The 15,581-nt window shown below is 50.5% G+C and overlaps 1 protein-coding gene across 1 annotated transcript in view; it reads left to right on the forward strand.

The window, feature by feature from the left end:
• LOC308155281 (RNA-binding protein Musashi homolog 2-like) overlaps positions 1–15,581 on the forward strand; it is a 71,546-nt gene that overhangs the window by 37,754 nt on the left and 18,211 nt on the right. Inside the window, exon 4 of the mRNA XM_080528571.1 lies at positions 6,394–6,513. Within this exon, the coding sequence (XP_080384697.1) occupies positions 6,394–6,513 (120 nt within the window). The remainder of the gene's footprint in view (positions 1–6,393; positions 6,514–15,581) is intronic.

A 15,581-nucleotide genomic window follows, 5' to 3' on the forward strand; every position in this document is an offset into this window, starting at 1 on the left:
GCAGGCGGGGGTAGGGTGGGTGTGTTTACTGTACAGAGGTGTGAATGTGCTAATTAGCGGTAAATCATAGATGATGTGACCTTTACTTTAGACCGACACAGCTGTAAAGATCTTACCGTGTTGCGGTTGGCTCGGTAACGCTCATCTAGTGTTTCATTAGGGTTCCTGAGGAGACGTTCCGGAGACTTCTTCTTGCCTTTGCTGTTCCACAGCTGCTGCTCCAATCCCTTTGGGGGTTTTTCTCCCAAATCTCCCAGCATTTTCTCCCCCCCCCCCCCCCTACCCCCTTGTCATTATGTCCAATGGTGTATGAAACATGTGCAATTACCAGAGTAAAGCCCTGGCTTTCCGGGGTTGTATGGTTGTCTTTCTATTCCTACTGTATGAATGACTTTCCTCTCTCCCCAAATCAAACCCCATGAAGGGTCTCATAACAGAGGATCAGTGGACCAAATGGGTTCCTTCCCAATCTGGACCCGTTGTCCTCTTTGGCTTTTTTTTACACTCTCGGGCGGACACAAAGGTGATCTTGCACGCGTGCACGCACACACACACACACACACACACATTAATACATACTGTTCTGTATAGACATACTGTACTGTGTATTTCAGAACAGTATGTATGTGTTAATGTGTGTCTGTGTGTGTGTGTGTGTTTACATGTTTGAAACATAAATACACACACACACACACACACATACACGTGCACCTACAGTACAGCACACACACTGTGAGTTTACACTGCTTCTAAGGTGAGGTGGGTGTATTCATTGATTCTGAGGCATTAAGAAGGAGAAGCATTCAAAGAGAGGTGAGAAGTTACGGCGTGTGTGGCGGTTCATGTGAAAGCCACCTGGCTCTCCGGCTCATCTGTGATTCCTGCCTTTGATAGCGCTCAGGAAGAGCCTCTTTCAACACAACAAAAGACACGACGTGGTGCTGAAGGGCGACAACAATGGGCCGCTTGTCAGTCTGCAGATGAAAAGATGCCGTCAAGATGGAGGGATTCTCCTCTTGTTTGTCATTTTTTGGTTATTTTATTTGACTACATCTTTTTTTTTTTTTTCAAAGGTGCCTATAAAAGGGAACATGAAGTGGGGTGATCTTTTTTTGTTGTTGTTGCCATCTCCACACTGATGTGTGAGGCTGTGGTGAGACTGCATCTCTCAGGGCTCCACGTCCTCTGCCCTGGCCCATGACCATGTATACAGTCTGACTGTGTTTGTTAACCTAGCTTCAGGTACTCTTTTTTTTTCCTTTTATTGGATAGAGTTAGTGAAGATAGACAGGAAAGTAAGGAGAAGAGGGCCGAAATGGGCATATGTGCGCACTGTAGACTAGCCTAGACCACTGGACCACCCCAGGCCTCAGCTTCAGCTACTCTATATATTCATGTGTACTGTAGGTCAGGGGAGGCTGGTGGAGGTAGAAGCCGGAGGACAGGCTCATTGTAGATGCACGGAAGCGGAATGAGAACTGGTATGGGACACGTGCGAGGTTTGTCAAACTAAAACAGTGCTTAGATGAAAGCTGTAGCCTTCAGCTCTTTCCCTCTGCCTTATCAAACGCTTTCAAAGCGCTACAGTATGTTTCATTGTCCACGGTCTACGCTTCGGTTTAGAGGGCAAAGCATCAAAGCGTCAAACACCAAAGCCTTAGAGGTAAAGCATGTCCTTCTGCACTTTGCTGCCCTCTCTGGTCGCACAGAAGAAGAAAAAAATACATGCTGTGTTTTGTAATAGTGCCGATTGTAAACAGATCTCAGGTCGACACGCTGCTCCTTTAACGTGTTTTTTAGTTCAGCTAATGGAGCCCCGTGTTCCTTTCTCTCTCTGGTCTGACCCGTGTGGCTGACCCCCTTGGCTGGGCGGTGAACGTGTACGTCAGTGCTGCATTGTCACCGTCGGGGGGCTGAACAAACCGCTGCTCCTCCTAATGTCGGGCTACCGCCCCGCCACAACAACACAGAGGACACTTGCAACAGCCGAGCTGTTGTCATCGCTTTGGGGACGCCAGTGTGACCTTACCGTGGGGCGTCTGCCGCGGTCCGGAGGTTATAGCGTCACCGTGACGACGTGACGTGCCCCAGTCACGCGGGGAAGAGGCTTTCTGCGAGAGAGAGAGAGAGAGAAGGAGGCCAGAGATAAAAGCAAAAAAAAAAATGTGCGGGGGGGTGAGGGGAATGACAGGCAGGCAGTTGGAGGAAGGAGGGATAGAGGAAGACGTGTCACAGAGGGAGGAGATGAAATGAGAAATGAGCGCACACCCGCGAGATGGATCGCGTGTGGAGGAGACAGATTGACAGATGGACAGACTTTATTGAAAGGCAATGGTGGGTTTGATGGAGAGAGGGAGGGAGGGAGAGAGGGAGGGAGACAGAGTGAGAGAGGATGGATGGAGGGAGGACGGAGGACAGAGCGCGGTGGCGTCACATGGCTACGGGGGGGACCAGGCAGGTCTATATATAGAGGAGAGACTCATGCAGGACAGGACACAGTGGAGAGCTGCCTGGGAGGAGAGGAGGAGGAGGGCGCCATGTTACTGCCAACGACCTCGTTCAAGAGGCAAAAGAGCACGCAGTCATTTGCTCTTTACCCAATATAGAAACAGAAACACATGTCGTCGGAGCGGCAGCGGCGAAACTGCACCGCTCCGTGTTTAAAGAACGAATTCCTTAGTCCTCGTAGGGTCCGGGGGAGATTCGTTTGAAGAGGGGGAAAGATCCACATTTTGAGAAAGTCTTGAGTCCTCGAAGAGAGGTGTAGTGTGTGTGTACTCGCAGTGCTGCGAGTCGAATCAGTCCTCCGTTCTGTCTCCTCCTGAAGTGGAGTGAGTCTCTGTGTTGCGGGGGGGGGGGGGTGTAGGAGAGGGCTGAGGACAGGCCCCCAAGGCCCACTCCCCCACACCCCGCCTCACGCCCCCCCCCCGCCCTCCAGGCCCTCGTAGCACACAAACACGTGTGTCCTTGTCTCCCACCCAAGCGCAGCCGCTCAACTGGCAAAGCAGAGGCCAAATAATAGTGAAAAATTGAAAGCTAAATATTGGCTTTATCTCCTCAGTAATAAAAGGGCCATGAAATTGATTTAATGCTGCAGCGCCTCTCTTGGGCGGCTTCTTACCGCGTGAACACAAAACAATGAGCCGCAGCGATCTATTAATTAACCCACCTAATCCTGCAAAGTTAATCTCTCTCCAGAACTTTGCCCGCGCCGCTAACTTTGAAGCCACCGGGTCTTCTGGGGGTGTCGTGACAATGGCGGAGAGGGGGTGGGGGGGAGGGGGGGCGGGGTACAGCTCTTTGGAAAGAGAACGAAAGAGAGAAAGAGAGAGAGAGGGAGAGAGAGAGGGAGGGGAAAAAACAGTGGTGACTCCAGCGAAGGGCTCTTCTGCACAGCAACAGCGAGGACGGCGTTGGAGTGGAGAGGCAGGGGTGTGTGACCGTCATTAGCATAACATCAGAGCTGATTTCAGTCCTTCTGAAGAGCTTAAAGGAGAGGTGGTAGAATATCCCAAGTGCTGTTTGAATCAGGGCCGCGTTGAGACTGGAGAGGGAAACAGGGATTGATTGTGAAAGTCTACTCTTTCTCTCTCTCTCTCTCTCTCTCTCTCTCTCCGTCTCTCTCTCCCTCTCTCTCTGTCTCTCTGTTTTCGGTCCGGTGTGGAGCGCAGAGACATGTAGTGTATCCCTCTAGCAACCGTATTGTCCTCCGCAGGTCCAGCCTTCTTACACACTCACTTTCCCCGCGAGCCGCGAGACGTTTTTTTTCTTTTTCTTTCTTTCTTCCCAGAAGCAGCAGCTCTTTCGGCCCGTCCACCCACCTTGCGGTCCCAGCAGGACGGCGCCTCACACCAACGCACTCTCGCTCCTGCTCACATACTGTCTGCGGAGGTGTAAATTACCTCATTCTCAGCAGGGCCTGTGTGTAAAAAGAAATGTGTTTTTCCTCCCCTGGGCACGTCTCCTCGAGCCCTGCCCTCTTGCCCCCTCCCTGGCCTCCCCCTCCCCTGCCTCCCCCTCCCCTGCCTCCCCCTCATCAGTCTCTGTGTGCGAGCCCCCCTCTGGGTGGAACTGCAGGAGAGGACGCTTTGGCCCAGAAAATAGGTCACACCTTGGTGGTCTTCTCACCTTGACGGCTTCGCCAAAACAATCCTGACTTCCTCCAGAGACGGCCCAGCACATCCTCACCCCCCCCCCCTGAGTGTCCGGCTACAGCACTCCAAAACGCCAAAACACACACACAGATACACACACACACACACACACACACACACACACATAACAAATTCAGCTTAAAAAGATCAAGGCAGGATCCCTCTGCAGGGAATTTGGAGATTGAAAATGTTCTCATTAATAAAGCGTTTTTTCCTGCGGAGGTGATTCTGTGGTTTTGATTATGCAGAGAGGGGTATTAGAGTCCGTTGGAGGAGGCCAGTCTCCAGCCCTAATGACATGCCATTCCCGCTCCGCAAAGGGGAGAGCAGCCGTCTTCGGTGTCAGGCCCTCTGCGTGGACGAGTGCCTGTCAGCTCCAGACGGGAGTGTGTTCATTAAGAAGCCCCGCGCTGTAATTACATCCCGGGCTCTCGTACAGACTTTAATTGCACTCCGTAATGATGCTCGCTGATATTTGGTAAAGAAATGTTCCAAGAATGTTTTTGTTTTTTTTACTAAGTTGAGATATACGGTACAGTCCACAGGGTGGAATTTGAAACATTTCTTTTCCTTTTTTGGGGAAATACATTTGGAGAGGAGAGGAGATTTTCACATTTTATTTTCTCCTTTTTTTTTCGGGAATAAACGATAAATATCTTCAACCGCATACATTTTCACATGTTGTCAGTTTTTAGTTTCGAAAAAGACTTACAGGTTTACCTTGAAAGTCAAAGAACGTTCATTTCGTGTTCTTGAGTAGATGGAAGCACGAAGTTTGGAATGAGGTCGCGCGCCATTTAGAGCCAAGACATTTCGATTTGATCTTCCCTCGGCAAGCCTGAACCACCAAACGACAGCTGTCTTCATTGGTCTATCAATAGAAACACCTTCCACCTTGTTAACCTGTTAAACCCAATCCAGTAATGTTGGATGTTCTATGTTCTATCTGTTCTATCTGAATGTTCTATCTGTTCTATCTGAATGTTCCATCTGGACTCTCCATGCCCACACAATGTCAAGCGTCCATTGAAGTGAAAAGACATGTTCTGTATTTTGATAAACTCACTCAAGCATTCTAGTAGCCAGCCCTGATCCATCGCCCATGGTAACTGTTGCTGCTGCCTGAGGAAAATGGAGGCCTATTCCCCAGTGGCAGATCTCCCAGAGTGCAGCATGGATGGAAAGCTCTAGTAAAGTAGCTGCTATTTTTCTACAGAGAGCAGCTGACATCCACCTCCAGCACAGTCTCCCCATGCTAAATGGAAATATGACTCACTGTGGGAGAGACAGCCTCCACCCGGCAGAGCGGCTAACTTAAGAGGCATGAAAAACTCCGCAGCCCGATCAAATGATACAGAATGTTTTAAGGCGTCCTAATTATTAATTAATTATTTCATTTCAGTAAATGATTGCGCCGGCCCCCCCTGTCAGTTTATCGGCAGTGTGACGGGGCCCAGCACAGCGTGTGTGTGTGGTGTGTGTGGTGTGTGTGTGTGTGTGTGTGTGTGTGTGTGTGTGTGTGTGTGTGCGTGCGTGTGTGCGTGCGTGTGTGTGTGCTGATAATTAGACAAGTGAAGGCACACAGTGTGGAGGATAGGACCTCCCTCCTAAACCTCTCACTAGAGATAGTGTGTGTTGAGTGTGTGTGTGTGTGTGTGTGTGTGTATGTATGTGTGCATATGGATGCATGTTGACAAGTATGTCTTTTGCTGAGTGATTGTCTCAGCGTGTGTGTGTGTGTGTGTGTGTATGTGTGTGTGTGTGTGTGTGTGTGTGTGTGTGTGTGTGTGTGTGTGAGTGAATGCATCAGCATGAAGGGTAGAGGCTGCTGGTAGAGCACTCCTGTCATCCTGTCATGTGAGCGGTAGCTGTAGGCTGCACTATAGCTGGTACATATAGGGGGGTGGGGTTGTAGAGTGGTGGGTAGAGTGTGTGTGTGGGGGGGGGGGGTAGAGTGATGGGTAGAGTGTGTGTGTGAGTAGGGGGGGTAGAGTGATGTGTGTGTGGGTGGGGGGGTATAGTGATGGGTAGAGTGTGTGTGTGTGTGTGTAGAGCACCCCTGTTGTGTGAGCCGCAGCTGACGCCTGGTGGCAGTCACATGTGGTCTGTGTGTGACATGTGCATGCGCCCTCCTTGTGACATTATTGCCCTCCTTGGTGAACCCATGACCCCCGTGTGACCCTCCCTCTCTTGTGTGTGCCCCCCCCCCATCTGTCCCCCCCCCCCCCCACACACACAGGCTTCCCAGCGACGGCGTACGGACCGGCGGCGGTGGCGGCGGTGGCAGCAGCACGTGGCTCAGGTAGGGCGGCCCGTGGAAGAGGCGGCTACATGGCGTACCCGCAGAACGCAGGGCCAGGTAAACGCTCTGTCCGTGTTCTGTGTGGCTGCTGCTCTCTCTTCACCTAGCTTCTCTCTCTTCACCACGCTTCTCTCTCTTCTCCAAGCTTCTCTCTCTCCAAGCTTCTCTCTCTCCTAGCTTCTCTCTCTTCTCCAAGCTTCTCTCTTCTCCAAGCTTCTCTCTCTCTCCAAGCTTCTCTCTCTTCTCCAAGCTTCTCTCTCTCTCCAAGCTTCTCTCTCTCCTAGCTTCTCTCTCTTCTCCAAGCTTCTCTCTTCTCCAAGCTTCTCTCTCTCCACGCGTCTCTCTCTCCAAGCTTCTCTCTCTTCTCCAAGCTTCTCTCTCCAAGCTTCTCTCTTCTCCAAGCTTCTCTCTCCAAGCTTCTCTCTTCTCCAAGCTTCTCTCTTCTCCAAGCTTCTCTCTTCTCCAAGCTTCTCTCTCTCTCCAAGCTTCTCTCTTCTCCAAGCTTCTCTCTCTCCAAGCTTCTCTCTTCTCCAAGCTTCTCTCTCTTCTCCAAGCTTCTCTCTCTCCAAGCTTCTCTCTCTTCTCCAAGCTTCTCTCTCTCTCCAAGCTTCTCTCTCTTCTCCAAGCTTCTCTCTCTCCAAGCTTCTCTCTTCTCCAAGCTTCTCTCTCTCCAAGCTTCTCTCTTCTCCAAGCTTCTCTCTCTTCTCCAAGCTTCTCTCTCTCCAAGCTTCTCTCTCTTCTCCAAGCTTCTCTCTTCTCCAAGCTTCTCTCTCTCCAAGCTTCTCTCTTCTCCAAGCTTCTCTCTCTCTAAGCTTCTCTCTCTCCAAGCTTCTCTCTTCTCCAAGCTTCTCTCTCTCCAAGCTTCTCTCTCTCCAAGCTTCTCTCTCTCTCCAAGCTTCTCTCTTCTCCAAGCTTCTCTCTTCTCCAAGCTTCTCTCTTCTCCAAGCTTCTCTCTCTCTCCAAGCTTCTCTCTTCTCCAAGCTTCTCTCTCTCTCCAAGCTTCTCTCTCTCCAAGCTGCTCTCTCTCCAAGCTGCTCTCTCTCTCTAAGCTTCTCTCTTCTCCAAGCTTCTCTCTCTCCAAGCTGCTCTCTCTCTCCAAGCTTCTCTCTCTCCAAGCTGCTCTCTCTCTCTAAGCTTCTCTCTTCTCCAAGCTTCTCTCTCTCCAAGCTGCTCTCTCTCTCCAAGCTGCTCTCTCTCCAAGCTGCTCTCTCTCTCTAAGCTTCTCTCTCTCTAAGCTGCTCTCTCTCTCTCCCCGCTGTTCTGCTTCCTCCTCATTAAACACACTGTGTACCGTTTACTACGTAGTAACACCAACTCTGGAGCCCCTAAACCTTCTAATAGGGGAACAGGCAGACATTTTAGCTTTATATCAAATCCCCCCTCCAAAAAATAAATAAATAAACGTTAATTGAGAATGATTCTCCCACAAATGGATGGCTGCCAGGCAGGTTCACTTTGCGAGCTCGATCGATTGGAATTTGGAATGACAGTAAGTGAACACTGAGTTTGGACTTTCTTTCAGGTGGCGCTAGAATATCATATGTCTGCTTTAGCCCCCCGTCAACCAACACCGCTCCTTCAACCATTAAAACCTGGAGATGTCTACTTTAAAAGCATAGACACACACACACACACACACACACACACAGAGACACCCCCCCACACACACACAGAGACCCCCCCCCCCCACACACACACACACACACACACACACACACACTGTGTGTTCAGAGAGACTTGTGCCAATAATCCCACCACAAGACCAGGCATGCAAGGTTCCCCCCCTTGCCTTTTTTTCTCACTTGTCATTGATTCACCAGTCAGCTTCATTAACAGATCTGGCTTTGTCCTCTTCAATCACAGTAAATAAATCAATGGCCGTGAATAACAACCCTGAGGTCTGGGAGTGACAGGCAGCGTCCGAGGCTCCAGGACAGGCTCCAGGCTCCAGGGGAAGATTGAAGATTGGCTTCCTTAATCAGACATTGGAGAACTGTTACGCTGCGTCTCCTCTCTATGCAGAAGGCATCTATTCTCCTCCCATTTGCCCTAGACCTAATCAAATCTGGATGCAAATACAGTATACCCTGACCCCGTGACACACACACATACACACACACACACACACACACATATACAAGCGCGTCTACGCACTACTATTACACGGACACACACACGTGCGCACACCCGCACCCACACACACACACACAAAAGCCTACACACAAAATGAACACACACGCACACACACACACACACACACACACACACACACACCCGCACCCTTCCCAACCTCATTTGAGGAGTATTCAGCTCAGCGGCAGGGAGCACAGGAAGCCAATCAGATGCTCTTTCTCTCCAATCAGGCTGCTTGATTTGGCGTCTTCAAAACAAACAATTTGCTTGACAATGGTGCTCAGCGCCTCTTGTCGAGAGTGCTAAGGGGGAAGTGATTTCATGACGATGCCGGGGGTCGGGGGGGTTGGGGGGGGTTGGGGGGTGGGGGGCGACTAGGAGGCAGGAAGTGAAGGGTGCAGGGGGTCTGTCTTGTACTGCCTGGCTGTTACAGCTCTGGATGTGTCGGTAGTGTCGCTGCAGATGAGGCGTGGAGGGGGAGGAGGGAGGGGGAGGAGGAAGGTGGAGGGGAAGAAGGGAGGTGGAAGGGGAGGTGGAGGGAGAGGAGGGAGGGGGAGGAGGGAGGTAGAGGTGGAGGTGGAGGGGTAGGAGGGAGGTAGAGGTGGAGGGCGAGGGAGAGGAGGGGGGGGGGGAGGTGGAGGTGGAGAGGGGGGCGGAGGTGGAGGAAGGGGGGCGGAGGTGGAGGAAGGGGAGTAAACGGTGACCTCCCGGGTCGTCCGCAGATGAGGTAATGAGCAGGCATGAGGTGTCTGACGAGATGTGATGTTAGAGCAGCAGCCCTATACTTTACGGCGTACACACACACACACACACACACACACGCACACACACAGATAAACAAGGTCAGCCAGCTGAGGGGAGAAAAAGCGCAGCGTGCTTTAAACGTGACCTTCCTCTGGGCTAATCCCCGCCTCCTCCCGGCGCCGCGGTCGGGCAGCGGGGGTAGGCCGTCGCGTCTCGTTACCGCCCCGCCGCGCGTCTATTTACCCATATGCTTAAGATCCCGCCGAGCGGAAGATTTCCGCCCCCTTGTCTGCCCCCACACTGCCGCGCGGTTGGCTGATCACCGGCGCGCGTGGAGAGAGAGAGAGAGAGAGAGAGAGAGAGAGAGAGAGAGAGAGAGAGAGAGAGAGAGAGAGAGAGAGAGAAAGAGAGAGAGAGAGAGAGAGAAACAGAGAGAGAGAGGCATAGAGAAAGCCAAGGGTAAGTGAAAGACGGTCCCTGAACTAACACACAGCGCCTGTGTCACCCCCCACCCCCACACCCCCCTCCGGCTCAGACAGCCCCGGGGCTTAATGTCAGCGGACAGATCACTGACACCACACTCCTGTCCCTCTCCATCAGGGACCAGTGCTGATGAGACAGGGAGTGTATTTTTAACTCCTCCGTGAGGTTCCTTTACCCTGACCGTAAAGGAGTCCCTAGGACACTAGGTTCCCGTGGCGTTGCCGTAACAACTTAACCCGGGAGTGATAAGGGTCTCGGAAGAGTTCCTCCCTGCATCCCCCCCCCCCCTTCCCCATAGACTCCCCATCCTCTGTCTGCGGTTCTTCCCCCACGATACAGACGATCATACTACGGCCCTAGATGATAGTACGATGTTGAATGCAGATAGACGACGATCGTCGCGTCGAACCCTCGCGGTTCGTTCGAGGACTTGGGATCGATGGAGTTGTTCAGCGAGAGGGGGTCATAGGAGACCATAATCATCGAGCGACCGTCTAGACTCTCTAGAGCCCCTGCTGCCTGTTCCTAAGGGCAGAGTTGATTGATCAGTGATTCACAGTATACTCTGCATCCGATGGGACGTTGTTAGACCAGCGGGGGGGGATGGGTGGGGAGGGGGGGGGGGGGTGGGTCCGAACCAAGTCATATCCAAATATCCTTCCATGGTAGAGAGGTTCCAGCGAAGTTCGAGAGAAGCCTTTGAATGTAGTAGAGTAGTAGATGCAGCAGTCCTCCTCCTTGAGAGCTCATCTCTACCGCGTCCCAGTCTGTCTCTGTTGGATGGGGTCTTACAGTACCTGACTCGTTGTAAGTACATGGAACGGGATAAGGGAGCGGTCTCCCAACACGCGTAATTCCTGATTCCGTTCCATGACGAGGCGTCGAGCCAGTCTTCCGATGTCTTTGTGTTTCTCTGAGCTACTTGTGAATGTCACGCATGGCGTTTGGGCCCTAGCCCCAGTGCTCAATCCTCTCTCCTCCATCCTCCATCCCCCACCCTCACCCGCCACCCCCATCCTCCTCTCCCGCCTGCCCCACTCAGCAGAGATATTTCGGCCCACTCTCCAGCTCTTTCAGCTCCCTTTCAGCTAACCTCCAGAGGAGTGTGCATTTACTATCTCCGGCCGTAGCGGCTGGGATGTTTCAGAGTGTCGGAGACGGACTCTCCTCCTCTCAAGGCCTCTCTGTAAACTCTGCCGCTGCGATCGATCACCCAGGACTCTCTGCCAGGCTCGTTAGAGATGACGATGCTCTTTTCTTGCCTTTTAAAAACAAAAAGGTTCTTTCTCTTCCTTGCCTTTCGCTTACCCCTACCTCTTACCTTTCATTCCTTTTCACTTGGTCGTCGTCCCCGTCCCTCTCTTTCTCTCTCGCTCTCTCTCTTCTTTCTCTTTTTTCTCCCTTACGCTGTCATTTTCAGCCCTCTCTCTCTCCCCCACTCCTCTCTCTCTCTCTCTCTCTCTCTCTTTCCCATGCTCTGAGTCTCTCCCTCTGTGAGTTAGTGGATGTCAGTCAGATGCTAGCTCAGTCAGATGCTAGCTCAGTCAGATTGTTGTTAGCTGAAGAATCTTCTTAGATGTTCCGTGGCCAGGGACACAAGTCCATATTGTGCCAACGGTTAATGTGTTCATTTCCTGGAATAAGGAGATCCCTCAGTGCCTTTCCGACGGCCAATCAATGTACAGTAGTGTGTACCCCAGTGCCCCAGTGACCGTATCATGCCACAGTGCACAGTGTTCACCATGTCATTATGGTCTTTTTTACTGTGTAACAAGTACGGTATTTGTGTCTTATTAAAAATAGACAAACGGTCACTGGACTGAGCTGCTGTTTGAAGCAGGCATGCGTAAACATTTCCAAATACATCCTCCCCAACTTTTTCATTTCAATCTGTAACGACATCCTTTCAAACGGCGTCATTTCGTCATTCGTGTGCTGTAGAGTCTCGTTGTGTCCTGTTCTCCATTGGTCTCGCATCCCTTTGGAAACATGTTGTCTGCATTAGAAAGAAAACGGGGAGGATATTATGTAGATGGACATTTTAGTATTCTTCGCCACTGAACCCTGTTTTGTTTTCTCGCTGATGAACCCCACAGCTTGCTTGGAGAGGGAAATCATTTGGCAGATTTCGCCACATTATCTGAGATCATTATCCATTTCCTCCCAACAAGCTCTGCGATCCCCGCCGAGTGCCCTGGAGGAGTCTGGGATTGGCTGTGTTCGCCAGGGCTAAATTAATCTGGCTCCCAGGGCCCCACGGGTGCTCAGGTCCATCCGTTCGTCCCAGATGCTGCTCCGCTTAGCTCAGCCGTGAGCCCAGAAGAGCGTCACATGTCCTGGGTACAGAAGGGAAAGAAAAAGCGGAAGAAAAAAAAACATGGACGCCAAAGCATGCCAAAAGCCCATCCACGTGACTCTCCTCGCGGTCTATCTGGGGTGCCCAGGGAGAGAGATGTGACACTTCGAGGGCGGGCGAGTTGTCCCTTCTCTCCCCCATGTCCCAGAATGCAGTGCGTCACACAGCTGTGGCTGGCAGATGCTCAGGGGTCACAGCAGGAGAGCTCCGTGGGGATTGGTCTGCGCTGTGACGCGCCTCCCTGAGGGGCTCCAATCAGAAGCTGTGGACTCACTTGTGTTGTTGCTCAGCACAGAAGTCAGAGAAAGTTTGGACTGGAAACCTTTTTATGACCTATACTGTATAGTATAGGTGATTTAAAGAGTGCTGATAGAAGAGATAACACTTTATAGTGTCTCATGAATTGAAAAACACTCGTGGAGAAACTCATTAACTCCTGTCTACAGTATGTGCTGCGGTGGAGAGACGGGAAACAAGCTTGTCTGCTAGAGCTGCCCATTGGTCTCCTGAGTGCTGACACACACACACACACACACACACACACACACACACACACACCTGGAGCAGGAGGAAATAATGGCACACATCAAATTACCTCATGGCTGATTAGACACCTGTGATTCACTCTCCGAGACCGTTTCCTGTCGGGAAAAACTTTTGGGTTCTTTCCCCCCACGCCAGGTACTATTAGAAGTTGTCCACGTTTGTAAAAGAATTGCGAGAGAAAGAAAGAAAGAAAGAAAGAAAAACAGAAAGTAGAAAAGAAGAAGAGAGAGGCCTGTGTATGGGCTAGCAAATGCAGGAATAAATCATCTGTTAAAATTCATTAGCCAAGCCTCCCTGAGCACAAAATGACAAGACATTAAATATGTATTATTTATGAAATGTCGGCGCTCTTTGAAAAGGGGGTCTAGTGCTGTTAATTAGTCACCCATTCAGTCAGAAAAGACTATTTCAAATGGAAAGTGAAAGCTACTCCAGGCAGCCCAGAGAGCTGCGCCTTTTTTCTCTCTCTCCTTTTTTTAAAAATGGCATAGGTGGAAATGGAGTAGCTAATTACAGTCGCTCTGAAATTCAAAGCTAATTTGGGAACCCATATGACAGGTTTATTGACATCCTCAGTGGAGTGACGTGCTGATGGCCACCAGGGATTTGAGTGGGGGGCTTCCGGAGGGAGGGAGAAATGATTGGGAGCAAGCGTCGCTGTGCCTGTGTGTGTGTGTGTGTGTGTGTGTGTGTGTGTGTGTGTGTGTGTGTGCGCGTGTGTGTGTGTGTGTGTGCACGTGTGTGGGTGTATGCGTGTGTGCGTGTGTGTGTGTGTGTGTGTGTGTGCGGGCACGCGTGCGTATGCGTGTGTTTCTGTGAAAATGTAAGCCTCCGTGTCAGGATAATCACAGACTTTTTTGTTGAGAATACTGGTGCACTCTTAAACACCTCCAACACTTTTTAAAGTGGTAAAGTGGTGTAGGAATACGCCCTGTATTTTACCACCAACATGATAGGGCTCTTCTGTCTGCTTTTCCAAGAGAAAGACAATACTTTTCCAGACAGTGGGTTAGAATTGCTCCTTGGAGGCAGTCATCTGGCAAAGTGGAAATGAGAGCAGGAGCATTTATCCACTTGAGGAAAGCCACCCTGGTGATGGCAGTATGTATGCAACGAGAGACGCGGCCCTCTCCATCCCTGAGCCGTGATCTCGGAGCTGGCTACTGAACACTGCCCCCCCCCCCCTCATACACATACACACACACACACACACACACACACACAAACCACTGGGCAGTGGTGGGCGAAGGCAAAGGAGAGAGAGAGAGAGAGAGAGAGAGAGAGAGAGAGGGAAAGAGGGATAATTATCAGTATAAATGAAGCTCGGCGAACGATTCGCACTGCTGGGCCTCCTGATCTGGTCGCCAAGGCAACCTCAACCTGCTCATTTGTTTTGTAGATGAGTAATTACATCCAATTAGACCACTGTGTGGGAAAAAAAAAAGAATACTCCAAAGAAGGGGCCATTGTTCCGGTAACATTGTGTGAATATTAATAACGTGATGGTCGGAGGCTCCCAGATATGATCAGGGAGGCTGCTGCAGCTGTGGGGTGGATACTGGCCACTCACCACCAGCCTTAAGACATCAGTCTACGCTGATGAAAATCTGTGTGTATGTGCGTGTGTGTGACGTGTTTGTGTGTGTGTGCGTGCGTGTGTGTTTGTGTGTGTGTGTGTGTTTGTGTGTGCGTGCGTGTTTGCGATTGTGTCTCCTCCACATCCCCACCACCACTGCCAGTTCTTCATCTCTGATATCTGTTAGAATACGATCCATTATTCTACATGTTAGGACCTGTTTCTGGCATACACACATAGAGGCGAACGTGGCACAACACAATTACATTCACAGGGACACAACACTCACACACAGACAACCGATAACGCAACACCGTACACAGATTTCCAGTTACGTACAGGGAAGTTACGTTGTGTGCCAGACAGTGCAGCTCTCTGAGGCTGTGTACACAGGTGCCAGGTGCTATAAGGCACCGTAGAGAAAGAGCCAGGAGAGACATCTCGCATGGAAGAACAAAGTGTCCTCCGCAGACGAATAGTTATTACTAACCGTTATTGTAGAGGGACCTTCAGTGCTGCTGTCTGAGACGTTGTGTTTTATGGTCTCCGTTTTTCTGTCCTCAGTCACCTCAATCAAAGTTTTATGTTTTATTTTTCCGCGCTAGTGAGTACTTGGGCAGAGGTTATTGAATATCTGTATCCACAGACCAAAAACAAGAGAAAGAGGTCGAGGTAATGTCGACCCTCTTTGCATGTGAAATGATTTCTATTACAAGGACATAGTGGTCCTCCATTATCGATAGGAGCTCCATTGATTGGAACTGAACACTGAAATCCAGTTGTCGCGTGTAACGAGCGATAGATCAAAGTAACAAATCTGATTTCCGAATAGACACAAACGTACACGCTCGCGAAAATGACGCACGAGTCCTCCTCCTTTCCCTCAATCCAAAGCCAGCCTTTCCTTGAGAAGAATTAGGCGCTCTCAAACCAAAACATTGCGGTGATGAACATAAATGTCTGTTTTATTTAGAACGATCAGAGAGGAGATCCATTATTTTCAGCAACTCTGATGTCAGCGTCTTTCCTTTTTTTTTCTTTTTTCTAGTTCTGCTTTTTTCACCTTCGCCCAAGTGAAAGTAGCTTAAATCATTTGTGGGGTTCTGAAAAGAAAATTAGTTGGGGGGGGGGGGGAGATAATCAAGCTATTGGGCTCTCCCAGATGGCAGCCTCGCGCCCATTCAAGACAACTTTTTTCTGCCTCATTTTATTCATATCCTTTTCCACTGATGGCACTATCATTAGAAGCAATCTACCTGAACAATAAAAGTAATTTTGCCTGGAAGC

The sequence above is a fragment of the Nansenia antarctica genome, assembly GCF_963989245.1.
Source record: "Nansenia antarctica genome assembly, chromosome: 4".
Classification (NCBI taxonomy): domain Eukaryota; kingdom Metazoa; phylum Chordata; class Actinopteri; order Argentiniformes; family Microstomatidae; genus Nansenia; species Nansenia antarctica.